Genomic DNA, 23,293 nt, shown 5'->3' with positions numbered 1-23,293 from the left:
CATGGTTAATGCATTGCTGCGGATGAGCAGATTGCCCCCGCTTTTCTCCTTTGTGTTAGAAGAGCAGGAGTACCCATCAGCTATTGTTGGCTTGTTGTTATACTGAAATAGGAGTCTGACGTTTGCTTCATTCAGACAAGTCAAGATCAGGAAGCCAAGAAAAGCCTGAGCTACAGATTTGTTTGGAGCAAAATAAAACTTAATTCCCAATTCAGACGTAACACTAATTCAAGGATTTTGGCTCGTTCCACCTGCTCACTAGTACAGAAGAATGAGGTGGGAGTAGTCTGTACACCATTAACTTACCAAGACATGTGACTGAAACCATGTCATGTCACGTGATCATGATGAGAGCCTGGTTCCATGCCTATGTGTTATGTCTGCACCAGTTTCTAAATTTGTTCTTTCCTTCTACTTTGTTTTTTTTACTTCTTGTTGCAATCCTATTCATGGGACTTACTTCCTAGCAAGCATGCCTAGGATTGCAGCTTTAGGCTGTGTACGTGCTATACCTTTAATGCATATTCAAAATGCACTGTAGCATTTCCCTCAAATAATTCTGGGCACTGTGGTTTTACCTGTCACAGAGTTTCCAGTTCCCACCAACCAGTATGAAACTACAGTGCCCATAATTCTTTGAGGGGAAGACTTAAAGGCACAGTGTATACATAGCCATAGTCTGTTGGATTAACGAACAAGCAGAATTTGATCCCATCCATACTATCAGTGCCACTTCCTGCAATTTATCTCGAGAGTCTTAAACACAAGGCAAAGATAGATCTTTAAAGAAATCAAAGCATGCATATGCCTTTTTTGCAGTAGAAGAAAACTAATTAATAAATAGAATTCTTTAATAATGCTTTAATATAATGCTTTAAAAATAGCAGAGCTTCACTCTGATTTAATGAAGGACCATTACATTCTTGAGCAGTTTGTGAGTGTCAACAGTAGCAATTATGATGACATTTTCTACCCAGCTATGGTTTTACTTACATGGTATTTTGTTCAGTTCATTCATAAATTTTTCCTTCAACTTCGAGAATGCATCTTCTTTTGGCCCCCCCTTCCCTCCGGGAGCCGCAGGTTCTGTGACGTTGCTTGCTAGCGCAGCAGCAACAGTGGTGCCTGGTAGCGCCGCTAGGGCCTGGTGTTGACTTTCTTTTGCCATTTCAGTCCCCAGGGAAACTAAGATTGAAAACAAAACAGAGGAAGGGAGGGGAATGTTCAAAAAGGTTAAAATGATGTTGTTGCTCCACAACAAACTAGAGAGCAGTAACTGCAATTGGTGCACCTGCTCACTGGATAAATATCACATCATTACCATATTGCTTCATGTTGGTTCATACAATATTTATTAGGCCACAGGGAAAGAGACTTTTCCAGAAGGTAATAGCTGATGCTTTTTCTTATGTCTCGACTCCTTTTCAATGCTTCTGAGCCACAAACAGTTATTTCTGTTGGATCTCTCAATATGGCTAGGCATCTGTTGTTTAAACTTTGGATTCTGCCCTTTCTTTTTGAAAGTATAAGTAAACTAACTGACAGCAGTTCCATATATACAAACACTTGACTGCATTTGCATAATTATTTGTATCTGTGTCTTGGTACGGAAAGTTTCAGAGCACTGCTAGTTGCTAAAATGGGAAGTAATTACAACAGTATAATTAAAACACCTTCAAGCTTTCCCAAACTCTGCAACCACTGGTGCACCTTGCGTAAGCAAAACTGTACCTTATTTGGAAAATCGGCTGTGTTTTACTCTTGAGCCATATTTATTGAAAGCAATTTTCCTTCTACTGACATTTGCCTCAGACAATGTTCTGTTGAATTATTTACTTTTCTCTTTGGTATATTGATGAAACCACTGCATCAGTAGGTAGTTCCAGACTGGAACACCCACAGTGTTTAAATAAATATACTCCTACATTAACATACTTTCAACTTAATGCTTTTTTCATGGGCATTTTGTGATCCCTTCACTTGAGCTATAGCATAAAGCAAAGCACTTTCGTGGAGCTTTGATTAGAACAATCCGAATAGCGCCTGAGGGTTGGCCCAAATGTTTGCTTTAGTTCTGAACAGGCTGTTCTGATGATATGCCATGTCCTAAATAAGAGTCATTTGAATAATAAGTCTCTTTTTTAATTTCAGAAAACCAGAGAGAAAAGGGATTGGAGCGATAACAATCACTCATTATTGCTCTGTGTATACTATTGTTTGCACTCTTCCAGAAAGAACTAAGCCTGTAGCATCCCACTGGGAAATTATCTAAAACAAGAAAAAAAGAAAACCAACCCAATACCTTCCTCCCAAATGAATAAAATGAAAGACACATCAAACCAAGAGATTCAAGAAACATCAGATAGATAAAAAAATAAATAAATACACAAGTTACAAGCAAATTCTATGTCATCTAACGTACCCATGCATTCCCTTGGATGCCATTGGAAGTGTTCAAATGGGTAACTGAATCAAATTATAACTCTTTATTCTTCCAACTGTCATGACTATGCATATGCTTGCATCTCAAAGTGTAATATCAGTAATTCCAAAAAGGGAGATAATTGGCTCAACATTTGCACTGGGGGTGGGGTGGGGGTTGAAAGGCTTATGTAGCAAATGAGTGACCGAAACAGGATCCAAGCCATTTATTTGTGCGTTGGTATCTTACCCACCACATCAAATCACTGTGCTATATGTACCATCTTGATTTACGTTTTCCAGGAGGCAGGGAATAGAGAAGGTTAAAAAATTTGGATAGAATCCAACAGTTATATAGTAGAAGGCACTTTCCTTAATGGTATTTCCCATTCCCTCTTCCCCTTCTAACTGTCCAGGAATGCCAATGCCAATGTACAAACCATACACTTGAAACACATGGTTTCTTCCAAAGAATCCTGAGAACTGTAGTTTGACCCCCACAGAGCTACAATTTCTCCTGTTCCCTAGATTCTTGGGGGGTGGGGTGGGCTGCTTTACATGCTTTAAATGTATGGGGAATATGTAACCAATGTCTCCTTATGGGAGCTAATCGTTTAAAGTTATTTTATTGATACAGAGATCTCTTTGGAATGTTTGGGATTGGAAAGCCACCAGAGTTTGGAGACAGGGGCACATCTGAAACTCCCAAGCAAAAGAGAGACAGAAGGTGTACATGTGTGAAGAGACTAAAGCAGCAGTTTTTGGAGCAGAGGCAGGGAGACACAGAGGCAGAATTGCTGCCTGGTAGGTCTGTGCAGTAAGGGATGAGGGGGGCGCTGTGGGTAAAACCACACAGCCTAGGACTTGCTGATTAGAAGGTTGGCAGTTCAAATCCCCATGACAGGGTGAGCTCCAGTTGCTCAGTCCCTGCTCCTGCCAACCTAGCAGTTAGAAAGGATGTCAAAGTGCAAGTAGATAAATAGGTACCGCTCCGGCGGGAAGGTAAACGGCATTTCCGTGCGCTGCTCTGGTTTGCCAGAAGCGGCTTAGTCATGCTGGCCACATGACCCGGAAGCTGTACGCCGGCTCCCTCAGCCAATAAAGTGAGATGAGCGCCGCAACCCCAGAGTCGGCCACGATTGGACCTAATGATCAGGGGTCCCTTTAACTTTAGGTCTGTGCATGCTGTTTGCCTCTGCTTATGTTTTGTGTGTGCAAGTGAATGAACCAAATACTACAAAAGCATCACAGTGCAATAGCATCCTACAAGGTCGGGGGTGGGATCCTGTGGGCCTTCAGATGTTGCTGAACTACAGCAACTCCCATCATCTTTGACCATGTTGGCTAATGGGAATTCAATGTGCGGTTTCCCAGGTTGCGATTACAACCTCCATGCTATTTAACATCTACATGAAAATCCTGAGTGGGGTCATCCAGAGTTTTGGAGTATGATATCAGCAAGATGCTGATGGCACACAGCTATACTTCTCCTTTACATCTGCAGGTGTGGCAGTGGATGTGCTGGGCCATTGTCTTGCCTTGGTAATGGGCTTAAATGGCTCAGGACTGCAATACCTCAAGGACCGCCTCTTCCCATATGAACCAACTTAGACCCTGCGACCTGAACCCACTTGAGGCCCAGAGGATGGAAACACAAGAACAGGCCTTTTCCGCAATGGCTTCCCATTTGTGAAATGCTTTCTCGAGGGAAGCTCCCCTCACACCTTCATTGCATTGCATTTTTACGTTGTGAACTGCCCTGTGATCTTTGGATAAAGGGTGGTATGAAAATTATGAATGAATGAATGAATGAATACAAATGTTTATTTGGAAGGAAGTTATCACAATTTCAATGGGATTTTCTCCTAAAGCGAGTGTGCATGGGGGTTGCAGCCTAGGTGGCAAATATTTTCACTGCAAGCTGGCTGTTTCCAAACAGAGAAACAACACCTCTATGGGTTCTGGAGACTGCCAGATACTCTGAAACAAAACATGAAAAGTCAGCTGCATATTGGAGTGTTATTGGATATTATAGCAGTTTCTCAATGAATGTCAACTAAATCAGAAACAGTTGTATGATATATCATAATTAAATTAAAATTACATTTCTTAATTATAATATATTGCTTAATTATTTCAGGTCTGGCAGTTGAGAATTCTGGCTTGTAATGGAAGACACAATTTGCAGTGATGACTTTCAGTTAATTAAAAATTAAGTCAAATGTTGTAATTTATTTGCTTCCAATTTTGGCATCACATTTGGAAATTGTATTGGGAGTGCCAATGTAAAGTACTACATCTCTCTCTCTCCCCCCCCCTCTTCTTTTTGTTTTAAAGAAAGGGAAAACAGTGAAACAAGCAGAGTCTTCAGATCTCCAGGAACTATCCTCGGTGGACTCACAGTGCAGTTAGAGGTCACTACATTTAATGAGGCATGCACAAATGCGCCGAGATCTGCTATAAAGCTTCTAACTGGTATATGCCAAAGACATTTAATAGACAGCAAGCTAAAGTAAAAGAAGAACAGTGTAGTGAGCTAAGATTTGCAGCAGTACCTAATCAAGAACCGTCACAGAGATGGCACAGAACACCTGAGCTATTAGTGGGGAGGAGGAAGAGGGGTGCGGTGGGGACGGGCTGCCCCAGATGTCAACACTGAGGAGGGTGACAAAATGACGGGTGGCACTCACCGCAAGGCCTGCAGCGTGCCTGAGTCGCGCGTCTCTCCTGGGAGTGATGCGGTGGACTGGGCGCCCGCAGGCTCTGCGCTGTCCCAAATGGTCTGCCCGCTGCCTCTCCCCCCCCCAGCTGTAGGGCAGCTGAGTGGGAGAAGGCAGGCAGACTCCTCAGAGGCCCTGCGGAGCATCCTGCCCCATCTGGCTCCACCCCTGGGTGCAGGGCACATGCGCCGCCCCAGGCCCCCGATTGGCTTGCTCTGCTGCTGGCTATTAGGGTACTCAGCGTTCACCATCAAGTCCCCATGTAGGTCACTGGTTGATCTTTAGCCAATCACTTAATTCAGTCAAAATGTGGTTGTTGTAAAGATAAAATGTAATGGTTGGGTCCCTCCCACAGAAGCGAGATGACTCCAGCAGTAATTAACCCAGGTTTATTGCTCGAAACACACAAATCACTCTGGAGCTCAGTCACTCAGCGTCTGCTTCCAAATTAGCTGTTGCCGAGCCCCTTCCTCTTTCCACATTTAAAGCCCCACTTTCGCTTCCTTTCCTGTTCACGCCTCTCATTAATTCTTGTGTGCCTAGGTGTCATGGGATGAGCTATTTCCAGTGGCCCACCCTCTGAGTCTGAGCTTAAACTGTCAGTCTGTGTCTTCTCCCTTGGACATCCCCCCCTTCCTTCTCCTTGTTCTCAGAGCTCAGGCTTCTACTGCAACTAGGCTCCTCCTCCGTGGTTCCGCATTCCTGCCTCTCCACGCTCTCCCCCCCTCTGTCAGCAACGGGATGCAGCTGACATAAAATAGGAATGGGAAACCTCAGGCTTGGGGGCCAAATTAACCTCTTTACCTAGAACTCAGGACTTTTCCCAGGCTATATCCTACACCAGCCCTCCTTGAGTATGTCAGCATGCCAGCATAGAAGACAGAAAGGTGAATGTGGCTGTGAGAAAACTAGCTTGCTATACAAAGGTAAAATCTATATTTAATGCTCTGTCCACTTTGGCCCCTGGCCTCACCCACTACTCCCATGTGGCCCTCATAAGGTTGCCCAGAAGGGAATGTGACTCAAAGTGAAAAGGGTTCCCCATCCCTGAGCAACTTGAATGGAGTGCAGATTTAAATAAAAAGTAAGTGCAGTCACATGCATAAATGAAGCACAATCTATGGCACTTCTAATTCATAATCATCTGGGAGTTTGCATCTGTTATGCAGCTTTTCTTTTATTGTTAGACCCAACATGTTTGACATTCCATAGCTGGAGCTTCCTTAGTCTGAGTGATACAAATCCATGTTTTTGGAGAGTGCAAATGGCAAGTGTTTAGCCTACAATGGGATGGTTACAAGGTTTATAACCTTACTAAATCCAGGGGAATCTTTATGGGGGAAAAATACCGTAATCCGAAGGCAAAGCCAAAAAAGTTGTTGCACCTCAAGCACCAATCATTGTCAGACAGTTGAGGGGTTTGTCAATGTGAACTAAAACGAACATTGCTGATAGAGTCATAACCTGTGTTGGGTTTTTTTTCTGGGGGTACTCAAGGGTACACAGTACCAGCAACCTTCTTTTTCTAAAAGAAAAGCACTGGTCATAACTTACCATCTCAAACCTACTCTCTTATGTGCCAAAAAGTAAGATGTGACATTCCGGAAAAGTAGATCCAACCAATAACTTTGTGGCAATGTATTAAAAAAATTCTGAGATGATTATAACCTGCCAAACTATGTGAATGAACAAGATTTAAACTTTATGCTTCTCTATGACATACAAATACTGCAGTAAAATGACTAAGGTCCCTTCCTGTTTGCCAAAGTTATGAATAAGCAAATTCCTCCCACATGATGACTCTTGTCGTCATTCACGCTTACATATTGTTTCCTGAAGATTAAATCTGTATTGATTTTCAACAAGAGATTTCTCTAATACTGTACAGAAGATGAAAAAACCCTCATGCAAATTAACATACAAATGCTTTTAGGCATTAAATTCTAATATCACCCATAGAGATTTCTCACTGTTCTGAAATAATTTCAGCACAATTCTACAAATCACAAGGCAGTTTACATCAATAAAATCCTCATTGCGCATGCTGAATAAATATCAGTTTATTATCATATGGCTGACTACTGTCAAATCAATATATTTAATAAATCCTGTAAAAGTCCCCCAAAGCCACAAATATTGATTGTTCAGTAGTTAAGTTTATAAGGAGCAATTCCAATGAAATTTAATGTAGAAAGGGGAACATGCTTGCTTTGTTACATCTGCATTACAGATTACATTGTCCCTTCTGAATGAGTCAGCGATTGATTATACAGTGGTACCTCAGGTTACATATGCTTCAGGTTACAGACTCCGCTAACCCAGAAATAGTACCTCGGGTTAAGAACGTTGCTTCAGGATGAGAACAGAAATCGTGCTCTGGCGGCGTGGTGGCAGTGGGAGGCCCCATTAGCTAAAGTGGTGCTTCAGGTTAAGAACAGTTTCAGGTTAAGAACGGACCTCCGGAACGAATTAAGTACTTAACCCGAGGTATCACTGTACATATTTCCCCCCCCCAAACACTTGGCTGAGCAACCACAGGATTAGTAAAATACATTTGAAAAATGCAATATGAAGAATGCTTTCTCATACCTCCACTTCTTCGTATGTATTTTGCACATTTCAGTTATTGTACTCCCAATCATCCACTGCCTCTCACATGATCAGCAATCATGTTGGCCCCACTTTCATCATTGTTTCTTGCTGGCCTCAAACCTCATTGTCCATACTTTTGGAAAAACAGCTGTGTGTGTAGGTTCCACATGCAATTTGGAAGCTTGACTGCACAGGCTGCCAAAGACAAGGCTACCCTCTCTCAAACTTGGATGCCTCTTCTCACCTTGGAAAAACCCCTCTTCGCTGGCTCCTGCAGCAGCATTGCAAGAAAGAGCTTTTACCTTCTTGCAATGCTGCTGTTTTTCCACCCTGTTGCAGTGCTGGGCTAGGACAGAGCTGTCAATTTCTCCTAGACCAGCACTGCAATAGGAAGAAAATGCACTACAAAGAAACATTTTCCTAGTCGTCTGTTTATTGGTGGGGGTGGTGGGATTGGCAACCAGCGTTAGAAACTGATATACAAAAGCTGAGAGCTTAAATGGCACCTTAAACCTAAGTTAAGGGTGCCACAATGGAGTTTCTAGGTGTGCTTTTTTATAACAAGAATGCAAAGCTGAAAATGAATGAACTACAGCTAAAATCTTATATTCCTTTTTCACATGGTCTAGTCCTCATCTGAAGACTGCAAAAAACAAAGCCATACTTCCCCTGCCCATCCCCCTAATATTCTTATGAGAGACCCTTCTCCAGTCTTCAGAGAGTGGCTAGAAGTGGGGAGGCAGGAAAAAAATAATCTTCCTTTTCTTCCAGCAGTGGTAGTTTGAATCCGAATTAGGCACAGTACTGCACCCAGACCTCAAAAACTGCTTGCATTAATGAAATTCCCTGTTGCAAAATGCACCTAGAACAATGAGAGTTTCGAATGCTGGAGGCAACTCCTCTCTCTCTCTCTCTCTCTCTGTGTGTGTGTGTGGGCGCGCGATATGAGAGAGGGAGAATGTGGTGTTAGTGTGTCAATTTGCATGGTGCATGAGTGTTCATTGGTCACCATGCTGACTTTTGCGACACTCACCACCAGAAGGTGGTCTTGGAAAGTTGGCCAACTCCCAATGTGACAGAAAAGAGTTAGCCTGCATTTTGTAAGGAAATAATATGGACAACTGCACAACTAACCTATTTTTTTTATTTATTAACAGCATTTTTATGCATCCTATTACAAGCAAGTTCTCTGAAAGGTTGCAAAAAATAATATAGAAAACAAATCCAAATAATATCCAAATAAGAAAAAAGTTAACTTACTATTGATGCCGTGTGTAGTATGTATTCTATAAAAGAGAATACTTGTAATACTACTCACTTTGTTACACGATGGTGACACTGTATTATTTAAAATGTATTTGCTTCACAAGCAGAAGACACTGGAACCTTCACCACCTTTCCAAGTATTTACATCAATAACTGCCAGGACTATTAAACATCTCTCATTCCTAAGCTAGTGCTCTCAAAATGCAAATTATAATCACAGCTGTAAAAGAAATTTACTGCCAAAGTACACCAGAAAGAGAGAGAGAGAGAGAATACAGTAGCAGCTGGCTGTCTCCACAGTGGGAAAGTGTTATTTCCCTAACACTTTCCAATATGTTCAAAGGAAACCAACTTTGCTACCATTCAGCAAGGTTCTGAACTTCCTTGAACTTTTCATTAAGTAGTCAGCTACTGTGCAGTCAGCAGAAACATAAGTGTGTGTGTGTGTGTGTGTGTGTGTGTGTGTGTGTGTGTGTGTGGAGGACCCTACTCCTTGCCTGCCTGTAACATTTGTGTAATGTGTTGAAACGTTTAGGAAAACAAGCACAATGTAACTTTGCTTTTCCCAGTGATCTTTAGTCTCAACAAATTCAACTTCTCTGCCTCCCACACAAAGCAACTCCAGCTATCACTTGTGGCTTGGGGACCCTGATTAAAGCCTGGAGATTGCCTGACTAATTACTTGTTTATCCTGCACACAGGTCCCGTGAGTCCATAATCAGCAGATTCTTAGGGAACAAAACATGAAGGGGTTGCTTCCCCAAAGCACTGCCTGCCAATTGACTGTAATAACTTGTGGTGGTGGAGCATGGCATTCCACCAGTGCCGGGACTACTGCAGTACTTTGGAGATGGAAAGCTCTAAGAGCAGCGAAGCATATGCCCCCCCCAAAAAAAACAAACTGGAAAAAGCAATGGCAGCAAACTGAGATTGTATTCACCTATGTTGATTAGCCCCCAGTTCTCAGCATGTACTGAGCTTCATGCCCCATAGCTTGATGTAAGTGCATATAAATCCCCTGGGGGCATGGCAGCTGAAACACTGACACATGTGATGGGTGGATTGTCTATATTTTCCTCCATTTTTAAAGAAGAGCTCCTTCTACACAAGATGGGATGTTCTTCCCTCTGCCGTACTCGAAGGTCGTTACCAAAAGACTCCATTTGAAAAACGACTCTGCCCATGCAGAGATGGTAACACGGAAACAGTGTCCCACGTCCTTCTATCCTGCCCCCTTTATAAAGACCTAAGGAATGAGATTATTACTCCACTCATTCTCCCCAACCCCGGCCGTCCACAAGACATTATACTGTTCTTTCTCTTATCTGATACGGACAGTCAGACAACAGAGAAGGTCGCAAGGTACATCGAGAGAGCTGTGAAATTAAGGGCCACCATCTGAGTGACAGACGTGTTCACCTGACGGACCTCCTTTTGTTTGTTTTTATCCTCTCTTTATGTTTATTTTATTTTATTTCTAATTCTTGTATAGCTGTGGCCTGTTGGCTTTGCTAATAAAGTTCTGATTCTGTGATGGGTGGATTGTCTATATTTTCCTCCATTTTTAAAGAAGAGCTCCTTCTACACAACCGTTAAAAATACAGGGATGATCTACATTAAGTTCACCTTATCCTTTTCACTCTGCTTGCATTATTACTTGCTGCTGCTACTACTCTGTTCTCAAAATGTAAGTGCTGTAGTGCAAAGGGGGAAATTGCTAACCAGGATTTAGAGCCATTCTAACCCAGTTAAAAGGATTATCTTGGACTATGGTGCAGATGTTCAGGACTAGGCTGCATACTCCTCTTCCTCTCACCTTCACATGTATGTTTTGACTAAATTGGGGTTTAATGTTCTGTATTAATTTGGGGGGCTGTGTTTTATTCTAACACTAGGTAGTTAACAAACTCGGACAGCAAGCCATAATCCTTTTATTTTTTTTTCTTCTTGAGTGAAGGAGGATGAGAGGGGAGTGTGTGGGTATGAGGCTGACCCATTCCCAGTTGTCTTCTAATTTAGTTCACTTGGGAGACGCGGGTGGTGCTGTGGTCTAAACCACTGAGCCTCTTGGGCTTGCCGATCAAAAGGTTGGCGGTTCGAATCTGCACAATGGGGTGAGCTCCCATTGCTCTGCCCCAGCTCCTGCCAACCTAGCAGTTTGAAAGCATACCAGTGCAAGTAGATAAATAGGTACTGCTGTGATGGGAAGGTAAACGGTATTTCCATGCGCTCCGGCTTCTGTCATGGTGTTCCATTGTGCCAGAAGCAGTTTAGTCATGCTGGCCACATCACCCGGAAAGCTGTCTGTGAACAAACGCGGGCTCCCTCAGCCGGAAGCGAGATAAGCACTGCACCTCACAGTCACCTTTGACTGGACTTAACCATCCAGGCGTCCTTTACCTTTACCTTACCTTACCTCTAATTTAGTCCATTATCAGAAAGCATAGGAAATGTATCTGAGCCAGGGCTCAACTTTAAGATATAAAGTAATAAAGAGAGGAGTCAGGCCTGGTTTTACCATTAGGCAGAATGAGGTGACCACCTCAAGTGACAAATGCTGTGAGGAGAACAGAACTGTATATGCCATATGGCATGTTGTAGATTCCACAAAGCAGGCTGCTGCCTCAAGTATTCCATCACTAGTGTTGAAACAAGGTTCAGCTACCACTCCAGTTCACTTCTATATACAGAATGGGGAGTAGCCTCCATTTTGTCATCTGCCTCAGGCAGCAAAATATCTTGGGCCAGCCTTGAGAAGGCCAACTTTCTGTCCTGCACACACACAACATGCCTGGGGCTAAAGAAATTCTAGGTAAACCCGAGAGAGTACTTTTCTTTTTTGGAAATGAAACGTTAGTGGAAACTATTGCTTTACACAAGGACTGAAGCACAGAACTGGGAGGAATAAACACATCCCTTTGAAGGAATATTGCAGTGCAGATTAATGTTGAACAGTATGAGGGCTTCTCCCATTCATTCCTTACACCAGTTCCAATTTCTCTGAAAATACACAGACAGGATTAAAGCACTCCCTTTGAGAATTTAAACCAAGTTTATTTTGGTGAATTACAGTATATACCAAGTAAAGCTGGTGTGTCAAGTATGAGACTCAGTTTGCTATAAATATGGTTTGAGGACCAGAAATCTATTTCAGCTTTCCTTGGTAGCATTTTGGGGCTGTATGAAACAAAATTTCTTTGCTGAGATGCTCTTAAGGAAAGGAAGAAAGAGTGAGTAGGGAGATGATTTATGTAATTAAATAATTACTTCTATATCAGTGACAAGCTGTCTATTTGAGGAAAGTTGCAAAACTCCATCATAACAGGGCTTTAAACACAGACATATTGTTTAATAAATATAACAAAATACCTATAGTACATGGCAGATATATCAAGCTGGTGTTATGCATGCAGTACCATCAGCAGCAGTAGTAATAATTTCATATTACTGCTGTTAGGCGTAATAACGATGCTTGAGCAAGATTATTTGGGTGAACATATATTCCTTCAGATGAGCCTTAGCAAGCTGTACATGGCACATGCATGCTATATCTAAATCACCTTTTGGAGGTGTGACTGCACATTCAGTAAGCATATATTGGGCAGGAACAATCTCATGGCAGCAAGCTTCACCCCTATCTTACCTTGGCACATTGCAGACATATGTCAAAGTGCTTTTAGGATGGAGGGGGGCAGAGCCTGCCACTTCACTTCACTGATGCCTGTAAATTGAATGTGTGGCGCTCCAGCTCTGTTTCTTGAAGGGGGAGTCTGTCCTGGTGTGGGGGTTGAGCTTGCACTGGGTGAGAATGGCCTTTCTTATCTTTATCCCTATCCTGTCCCCCCCCTTCTCACTTTCTCACAGCCCATCAAAACATTAGAGGTCACACTGGTCTCACCTGAAGGAAATCAACCAAGGAAATGTTTTCAAACTTTCCATTACCTGAAGATGTTGGGAGAACTTACAACATAAGCGGAATGGTAGAATCATTGCACTAAAGGTTTGCTCCCAGTGCCCCCAGATAAGTACTGTATTATCTTTTTCTGGTGAACATTGCATTTACTTTTTAAATTATTTGCAGCCTCGCCTCTTGGACTCTTTCCCAGTTTCTCTTATTGCTTGAGTGGGTTTGTTTTTGTACTACAAGCCAGGCAGCAATGATAAGTAATTGGACCATGCGAAAGTCACTATATGGGAATGAATGACTTGATAGTTAGTTAGTTAGATAGATAGATAGATAGATAGATAGATGGATAAACATATTTTATATTCCAGTTTAGTTGTTGCTGCAAGGCTTTTTCACACTTTGAAATGCCAATGCTAATGCATCTTTTAATAGACTCCAGATATTTAAATAATTACCTTTATTTAAAGGTGCAGCAGAAAGATAAAGGCTATCAAACGGAAAGAGCTAATTAAATGTGCTTATTTCTAGATTTTTGGTGAGATAATTATCACTCTGTCCACAATCTCACATTCAAAGAAGAGACTAATTTTACACTTCTTAATTTTCAGACGAACCAAGTGAGAATAATGGGAATGGCAAGCTATGCAATCCGTCAGTGTGGCCTTATGTTCTCAATAGCAAGCAGGCAAATTCACTGTATGGAATTGAGATAATGGCTTCATTATATAACATAGAATAGCTGCAGCACACAGGTTTGCTTCCCACACCTTTATAGTTCTCACCACATTTCCTCTGGAAGACGTGGGAAACTGCAATATCATGTACCTAAGGGGTATGGTGATGTGGATGAGAGGGTAGTATTCAATTACAGTGGTACCTTGGGTTACATACGCTTCAGGTTACAGACTCCGCTAACCCACAAATAGTACCTCATGTTAAGAACTTTGCTTCAGGATGAGAACAGAAATCGTGCTCCGGCGGCACGGCAGCAGCAGGAGGCCCCATTAGCTAAAGTGGTGCTTCAGGTTAAGAACGGACCTCCGGAACGAATTAAGTACGTAACCAGAGGTACCACTGTACTTTAATTATTCTTTGGATTTTTTAAATGTACCTAGCAGATTCAGTGGTCAAACTTACATTAGTCAATATTAGAAAGGATACCCTTCCCTATTATTATTATTGCCATTTTTTTATTATTAATTGAATTTATATACCGCCCTTCATCCGACGATCCCAGGGCAGTTCACAACAGTGTACTAAAATGATCAGGCATCATGCTTCTTCTATCCTATTAAGGTTATTCACAAGGACCTGGAATTCCCCTCTTCAGCAACTTAAATTCTTAGTCTGTGAAAGGAGGAGACCTTGTTTTCTGGCTCCATCACTGACTATTCCTCCTATGTTTGCCTGAATGCACTTCAAATTCTTTCCATAATAGTGCAGGGTGCCTGTTATTGTGGAGAATTCTGTGTGCATTCAGCTAAGCGCATGAAAAATCTCCCATCAGAGAGGGGTGAAGCCATTGTGCATATAAACATAGCTAGCCTGCACAGCCCCACTCCTCCTTACATCGGTTCTGACAATAGCACCTGAATAAGGCTATGAGCTATATTACTTCTGTCAACAATAAGGGGAAATAAGAAGCCAAGAGGAAAGGAAAGAGGAGGAATTATATAATGGCCAGGGTATTGAATACTGTCGGATAATGTTTTTGTAATATATCTATCCAGATAAACAAGTGCTGCTTAGCTTTTAAATCAGTGGAGAACAAAACGTTGCAGAGTACATGTTTAGAGCGGATAAAGTAGTCCTTTAGCAATATGTCATGGTGCAGTTCCAGGCAGTACAACCTCAGTACAAAAATAGGACTGCTGCAAGCATGTCATTTGTGAAATGTTGCATGTTCAAAATGAACCTCAGTCCTTTCAACCTTCCTTCCTCTCTCCTGAGTGGTTCAGAGTCTGGAAAAGCCCTTTTGCTCTTTGGTCCCCAGGAACTACTCTGGTCCACAACTCTTGCTCCAGCTCCATTCAGCTCTAATCATTACCTGGATTGGCAAGACACAGCCTAGTTCACACTGAACAGTCCACTGGTTATTTAAGTGCCCAAGTGGTCTATGAAGCAATCAAAGTTATTCTCATACATGTTTTATTTATGGTACAATTGCTTTAATGAAGGCTACCTGCATAATTTTCAACTTTCACAGCTAGCTGCTCTTCTTTAATATTGCATTTTTGCTTTGCTAGTGCTAGCATGCCAGTTCATCTGAAGTCAGCAAGCGAAATTCCCTTGCTTTCATGTTCTGCATATTTCCTATCATATTTGTTTAAAAACCACTAGATGCAACCAAGGGTAGCTTTCAAGAGCATTCCACATGCTGTATAAATAGCTGCTATGGGATCATCTCAATAATTACTGCTCTCTGCCTTCTGTAAACAGAAAGCTTTACTACCAGAAGAAATAACCTGGCTGTGAAAGCTAAAGTAGATGAAATCCCAATATATTACTATTCTTTACTATTAAGCAACAATGGGAACAATAGAGCAGATAGAAAATGAATGCATAAATCTCACACTAACCAGACCAGCCACCGGATGGCATTGCAGATCCATACAAAAATATCAGAAAGGCCACATGTCTGACTCCAAAAATGATAGTGTGTGTGTGTGTGTGTGTGTGTGTGTGTGTGTGTGTGTGTGAAATTGTCAAAAATCAAAGCCTGATGTCTCAAGATACATTTTTTGACCATTTCAAACTTAATTGTAATATTAGTATATAAATGAAAAAGTCACAGAATGAGCAAACCATCCAGACTGTGCCAGGTAAAGTCCTCTTAAATCCTCCGGTGTATCAGTATAAATTACATTCACTCTATAGGGCATTCAAATACATTTGGACAAATAAGTTGAAAATGTACCTGGATGACAACTGTAATGGCTCAAAACTGCCTGTGATAGAAATGTGCTTTTTTGAGGACTTCCTACAGCCTGTTCAGCATCATATACTCCACACAATCTGAACCTTCATGTAATGAGACCAAGGGTGAGTTTCAGGTTCACATGCCTCATTTCCCAACTCCGCTCCCAACCTGTTTACCACACATACTATATATTTGTAGATTTGGAATTCCTGTTGCAGTTTGCAGATGATGCACAACTTTATTCCTTCCATCTCATCTGGACATGGAGGTTCTCAACTTTATCTAGGTTGGATAATGAACTAGATGTGGGCTAACAAAAAGAAGTGCAACCCAGAAAAGATAGGTGCAATCTAGGCTAGTAGGACTGCTGATCCAATGATAAGGGTTAAGCTCATTTTGGACAGGGTAGTACTCACCTTGAAGGAAAAAAGAAATCTAGTTTACAGCCTGGGGATTCTCCTGGATGCAACCTTGCTTTTGAATCCCCAGATGATAACTATAGCCAGGAGTGTCATTGTCCAGCTTAGGCTGTTGCAGTATTTTCTGGATCTGGCTTCAGCTACATATCTCTTAGTTAAATCAAGATTGCATCCCTGTAATGTGCACTACATGGCTCTGCCTTAAAAGAGCATAAACAGACACAAAATGCACTAGTAAGACTCTTGGCCAAAGCCTTTGTTGGAAGCACGTCACTCTTCTTTTATATAGAGCATGATGACTGCTAATCCACCCTGGAAACAGTCCAAAGTGTTTAGTTCTAAAGCCCTAACTAGCTTGAGACCAGGGTGCCTATATGACCATCTCCTGCCATACAATATTGGTCACCCACTGAAGTCAAAAGGAACGGAACCTTTGCATATACCACCACCACCCGAATGATGGTTGAATAAGGGATCTTGGCTTTGGTGTGAAAGTCCCTGAATGAGACATCAATCTATCCCCCTCAACTGAAGTGGAAAGACGAGGTAGAAATTTCATGAATATATATCCCAAACCGGAATTAAGATTGCTGGAAGAATTATCAACAACCTCAGATATGCAGATGACACAACCTTGATGGCAGAAAGTGAGGAGGAATTAAAGAACTTCTTAATGAGGGTGAAAGAGGAGAGCACAAAATAAGATCTGAAGCTCAGCATAAAAAAACCCCTAAGATAATGGCCACTGGTCCCATCACCTCCTGGCAAATAGAAGGGGAAGAAATGAGGCAGTAAGAGATAATACTTTCTTGGGCTCCATGATCACTGCAGATGGTGACAGTAGTCACAAAATTAAAAGACGCCTGCTTCTTGGGAGAAAAGCAATGACAAACTGAGACAGCATCTTAAAAAGCAGAGACATCACCTTGCCAATAAAGGTCCATATAGTTAAAGCTATGGTTTTCCCAGTACAATGGTACCTCGGGTTACATACGCTTCAGATTACATACGCTTCAGGTTACACACTCCGCTAACCCAGAAATAGTGCTTCAGGTTAAGAACTTTGCTTCGGGATAAGAACAGAAATTGGGCTCCGGTGGCGCGGCGGCAGCAGGAGGCCCCATTAGCTAAAGTGGTGCTTCAGGTTAAGAACAGTTTCAGGTTAAGAACGGACCTCCGGAACAAATTAAGTACTTAACCCGAGGTACCACTGTAGTGATGTATGGAAGAGAGAGCTGGACTATAAAGAAGGCTGATCGCCGAAGAATTGATGCTTTTGAATTATGGTGCTGGAGGAGACTCTTGAGAGTCCCATGGACTGCAAGAAGATCAAACCTATCCATTCTGAAGGAAATCAGCCCTGAGTGCTCACTGGAAGGACAGATCCTGAAGCTGAGGCTCCAATACTTTGGCCACATCATGAGAAGAGAAGACTCCCTGGAAAAGACCCTGATGCTGGGACAGATTGAGGGCACTAGGAGAACGGGACTAGAGTGTTCTTGAAGCTACCAACATGAGTTTGACCAAACTGTGGGAGGCGGTGAAAGACAGGAATGCCTGGCGTGCTCTTGTCCATGGGGTCACAAAGAGTCGGAAACGACTAAACAACAGCAACAACAACAACAACAACACACACACAATAAACTGGGTGATTCAACATTTTGTTGAATATGGGCTCTATATGTCCTCCCATGATTGATACCCTGCTTGAAAGTTTCCTTGCCATCTTTTGCAACCTGGGGAGAAAAGCTTATTTTTCTAGTACTTTTACATGCTCTGCAGTTTAATTTGACACCTCATTTAACATTTCGTTCACACTTGTGTGATCACAGTTAAGTACTCCAAAAATGGTGCCTACAGATACAGCTTGAGTTAGGAAACAGTACAGAGGAAGTAGAACTATACACACAGAGATGGATTACTCCCAATTCATCCTTCATGTATGAATGAAGACCCTGTCCCCAACCAAGCTCTGTTTTGTATTTCTCTAATGGTCCTAGCCAATAGAACCTGCAGCCTTCCAGGTGTTAATGAGTCCAGCCTCAGCTAGCATGGCCAGTAGTCAGGAAAGATGGGAGTAGAAGTCCAACAAATGGAGGAGGTTCCCCAGTCTTGTAACAGAAAATATAATGCCAACAAAAAGCAGAGACCATACTGTATATGAAGTTTGGGTCTCCCTGCCTCTCCGCAGCTTTCCCTGCACACTATACACCACTTATCCTGTTCCTAGAACATGCAAGATTTCCCACCTACATCCAAAAAATGTCATTCTGGAACATCTTATGAGTTCTGACACCTGTGTGTGTGTGTGTGTGTGTGTGTGAGAGAGAGAGAGAGAGAGAGAGAGAATCTTTATCCTTCTGGTTCCTGCTCTCTTCACCATTCTTCCACCCAACTTTCCCTTGGCTCCCTGGTTGCCTTTGGGGGAGGCTGTTGTCTAGGTGGCATATCAATGGTTCCAGATACAATCCCTAGGAAAGAATCTTGTCTCAAATCCTCAGGAAGCTGCTGCCAGTCACATAGTACTGAGCCAGATGGTCTACCGCTGTGACTTGGTGTAAGGGAGCTTCCTATGTTCCTAAAAGTTCAATAATGCCTCTTGATCCCAATCTCTGAGAGATGTATTATTGAGTAGTCACTGGAATTGTGTGGTTGTGTGTGCTGTGTTTTTGAAGCCTAGAGGTTTGTAATATTGTTGAGTGTTCTAAAGTTGCTTAATAAAAAGCACTCCATCTTAGAAAGATAGAATAAGGTAAGGCCCTCCGTGGGTAGGAGACAAGAAAAGAATGGTTATGTTGCTGTTTGTGTGATACTGTATTGCCCTAGACCAGGGGTAGTCAACCTTTTTATACCTACCACCCACTAATGCATCTTTCTTGATGGTAAAATTTCCTTACCGCCCACCAGTGTTCAATGGAAGGAGGATTCAGCTTGTGCTGTAGAACCACCTACCGCCTACCTAAAATCCTGAAATGCCCACTAGTGGGTGGTAGGGACCAGGTTGACAACCCCTGCCCTAGATGAAGGTGGGTGAATGAGTTGATTGTATATTATATTTATTACTACCAGGAGTTGGTGTGTGTGTGTGTGTGTGTGTGTGTGCGCACGCATGCACACACACACACACACACACACACACACACTATACTGTAGGTGCAATTTCCATTTTATTTAATTTGATTACTTCCTAAATTTTTTTTGCATATGGAACTTTATTGTGTTTTTCTATTTGCTTTTTATTCGTAATGATTTTTTAATGTGCAATATAATATTTTGTTTTCCTGTTAAGGATGTTGTTTCAGTGTGGATCATTACTGCACCTGCATTTGATTCTCGTTTCTAATGTTTTATTTTGTTATTTTGTAATATTCTATTTAATTATTTAGGAGAAGTTGTAAACTTACATAGCAATTCCTTGGAAAATGTGAAGCATTACAGAAATTATTTAAATAAAATAAAAACAAATTATACCTGCCCTGTATTTAGTGCACATACACACCCGAACATTATTCTCTTTCCTTGATATTCTACTGTGCTTCACTTCCAAAAAGCAGCTGTGTTCTAGGTCCACACAGTCCCTTTCCTCCATAGAAAGACACAGGAGTTTTGAACATAAGCCTGCCAAGGCCAACAGCACAAAAGCCAGGCAGGCCAAGAGAGGAGGCCTACAGAAAGACGGTACTTATTCTTGAGCAACTTGGGGCATGGTGGAAGCTGGCCTGTGAAGCAGCAGACCTGAAAGAAATCCATCCTTTCAGCAGACCAGTTCCTTCTGGGATCCCTCTGTCAGGTATGGGCCCATAGAAGATATGGGACACCCCTCTTTGGATGTGCCTTTCCCCCTGGGTACAGCACAGATGGATAGGGCAAAGGAGGAATGATAGAGAATCACTGGATAAAAGGGAGGGAGGGAAACAAGCAGGTAAACAAGTGACCGGTAGTTATCATATAGTAGATAGCACAAAAAATGTGAATCTGTGGTTGCTGGAAGTGAGAGAAACAGATTTGTTTACCAGTAACCATGCCCGTGTTCCAGGCCTTAAGAGCAGCATGGCGAAAGGAACAGAGGTAAGAACAGGACAAGAAAATAAAGGGGGGCAATATTTAGAGAGGATAATATTTAGAGGTAAGGGTGAGAAGCCTAGGATTGCAATGGAGACCAGTGTAGAGACTTAATTAAAAGCGGCACATAATCATAGGGCAGGACTTAAATCAGGTTATGGTCCTATAAAGTTTGGTTTATGGGGTGTGGCAAACAAAGAGCAGGAGTAAGCACGAGACGCCGTGCCAAAGAGCATGGAATAAATTTAGTGAACTTGACCAGATGGCTCCAACAATCAACCGGTGCCATGTGCTAAGCGGCTGTAAATCCTATTAAAGTCAAGGAGTTCTTACACACGCTGGTTACCTTTGGAAAAGAGCAATTAAGTTCAGTGTCACACTAAGGCACGTCTAACAGTAGTTATATAAAAGGTATCGTTCTGGACTCCCTCAGCTGCTCCACACCACCAAACACAGCTGTTAATTTAAAAATAGAAGCAATAAATAATAACTTCCCCTGCACCTGGCTCAATTTGTCACACTCATTTTGTATTTCTTTACAACTCAAATAGCTAATTAATGAGCTGCTCTTGGCAGGGCTGCCCCAAAGGCCCCCTTCTGACATCTGTCTATCAGCTTGGCATGACTGTTACCGTAGGCAAGAGGTGCATCATATGCCACAATGTCACTGCCGAAGCAGACTTTGCAGGATAACAAATTCAATGATACTCCATCACCGGGTGGGTGGTTCTCTCTAAGAAAACACCTGAAAAGGTTTCAAATGTTTGCTTTCCAGCAACAAATTCTCCTACTGATTTCGTTAATTTGGCAATAGAAGAATGTTCTAACACTAGGCACGGATTCTCATCTCTGTCACTGTGTTTCCTTTCGGATCTCAAGAGCATATGGCAGAATCAGAGAATACATATGGTAACATGTACCTTGGTGGGAGGCTGGGATTCATGCAAGATGGTCAGTGGCAGCTGTGAGATGGTCACTTTCAGGGCCATTATGACAATCTTGTTGAGCACAATAAATGTGCAATTGTTACTCATTTCTTGTGGTGGATCCGTGTTGTCTGCTCTGAAAATAGAGCTTTTTAAAACGTAATACTGGTAAAATCTGAACCTTCTCCCAGCAAGCAGTTAATTTTCTCATAGTTGTTCTTTTTCATGCAATTGTATGAGTGTCACTAGCACAACTAGATAATACCTATAACATCACCAGAAATGCCGTGTTTGGGTCTTCATGCTTGAGCTGATGTTAGCACTGGCATGCTCGGAATCAATCCTCTGTCATAAAATCAAGGGGATCAGTTTCAGCAGTGGCAATGCACACAAGCAACGCCAAAAACAACAAGCAGCACTATGCCCTTGGCCCCAGGGCTTGATGGTGGGTAGTTGTTCATCTTCTATAAAATACCAGTTTGCTAAAGGGGCTTAGTTAACAAGCCTGCTTCTTAACGCATATCAAATTTGTTGGAACAAAACAGTAAGAGACCATTTTTCTTTTTAAAAAACCACAGCCATTTCTAGTGATCTCAGTTTACTGATTCTGAGGAGCATGGAACCAGTCTCAGTGGCTGTGCTTGTAACTCTTCTCATCAGAATAAGTGAGGTTTTATGGTTTATTGGGATCAGGCAGTGTGCTGGTGCCCACTGATCAGTCCCGCTTTGCTCTTCATCTGGCATTAGTGAAAGAAACAGATGAGGAAGCAAAATTTGCTCTGCTGGCAGCAGCTTTGGCTTCTATTGCCCAGATTAAAACAACAAATATTTATTTGAATTTGACATTTTGGTAATGCTTAGCGTTGTTTGTATAAGCCTGGAACAATGTCTTGCTCATGTAACCTTCCGCTGCAAATGATACAAGAGAACCGGGGTCATTGCATAATATCTAAAGAGGACAATCTGTAGGCTTTGATTATATGCTACAAATTCTTCAAAAATATAATAATAAAAAAATCCCCATGGCTGTTTATCAACATCTAGAATACAATTTGCACACTAAAGTAATATTATGGGATTGCACTCCTTACACTCTTAAATGTTGGAAAACTGCACCGACACAATCCTATTCATGTCTACAGAGAAGTAATTCCCTCTGAGTTAGGTGAAAATTATTTCCTGGTAAGCATGTATAGGATTGCAACCCATGAGCAGGTTAGGTGCATAAACATTATTTGATTTTTCAACATCTTTGAACTTTCAATAGAACATGTACACTGCCTCTGTTGAAGAATAAATATTAAGCTTCCAGGGAGTGATAACCTGCAAGAAGCAAAGCCAGATGCACCATCCTTCTAGGAACACAGGTTGAACATTACAGACACCCAACATATGAAAAATTAAATGACAGCGTGTGACCAAAGCAGTTCCTCTGCCTCTATCCCTTCTTCTTGTTATTGTTGTTTCGTTAGGAAGGTTAGAATCTGAAATGCCTTCTTCTAGTGTTCTTCTAATGCCAGTGTGGGATTAGCGCTCAAACAAGCAATTTTTATGCACAGAGCAATAGGCTTAGATGCAGTCATAAGAACAGATTATGCTTGGTTGAGGACTTCAGAAAGTAGAAAAAAAGTAGAAAGAGGAGGAATGCTCATCTCACACAAAATATGAACTGTTCGTAGCATGATCCACAGTTGATGCAGTCAAAAAGTCAGGGCAACACATTATGTTGGTCATGTGGTCAAGGGCAAACCCAAGCCGCACATGCAACCAACCCAGTGTGTTAGCAGAAGTCAACGTAAGAGCCACCACTAGCCCTCCCTTGCCAAACCTACTCCTCTCTCATATCCACTCTGGAGAACAAGAGAGCCCTCAGAACAGCACATGGTGGAGGAGAGGAAGACTGTTCTGGCTGGCAAGCAGACATCATAATAATAATAATAATAATAATAATAATAATAATTTATTATTTATACCCCGCCCATCTGGCTGGGTTTCCCCAGCCACTCTGGGCGGCTTCCAAAAGAATATTAAAATACTATGATACATCAAACATTAAAAGC

General features: G+C 42.0%; 1 protein-coding gene across 4 annotated transcripts in view; it reads right to left on the bottom strand.

The window, feature by feature from the left end:
* Nucleotides 1-23,293, bottom strand: part of SYT1 (synaptotagmin 1) — a 344,728-nt gene that overhangs the window by 128,796 nt on the left and 192,639 nt on the right. For all 4 annotated transcript variants that reach the window (XM_082241026.1, XM_082241023.1, XM_082241025.1 and 1 more), the window contains exon 3: nucleotides 994-1,185. In XM_082241026.1, the coding sequence (XP_082097152.1) occupies nucleotides 994-1,168 (175 nt within the window). In that variant the 5' untranslated portion in view covers nucleotides 1,169-1,185. The remainder of the gene's footprint in view (nucleotides 1-993; nucleotides 1,186-23,293) is intronic.

Source organism: Podarcis vaucheri, assembly GCF_965113315.1.
Source record: "Podarcis vaucheri genome assembly, chromosome: 10".
Classification (NCBI taxonomy): Eukaryota; Metazoa; Chordata; class Lepidosauria; order Squamata; family Lacertidae; genus Podarcis; species Podarcis vaucheri.
This window is presented reverse-complemented; position numbering and strand designations above follow the sequence as displayed.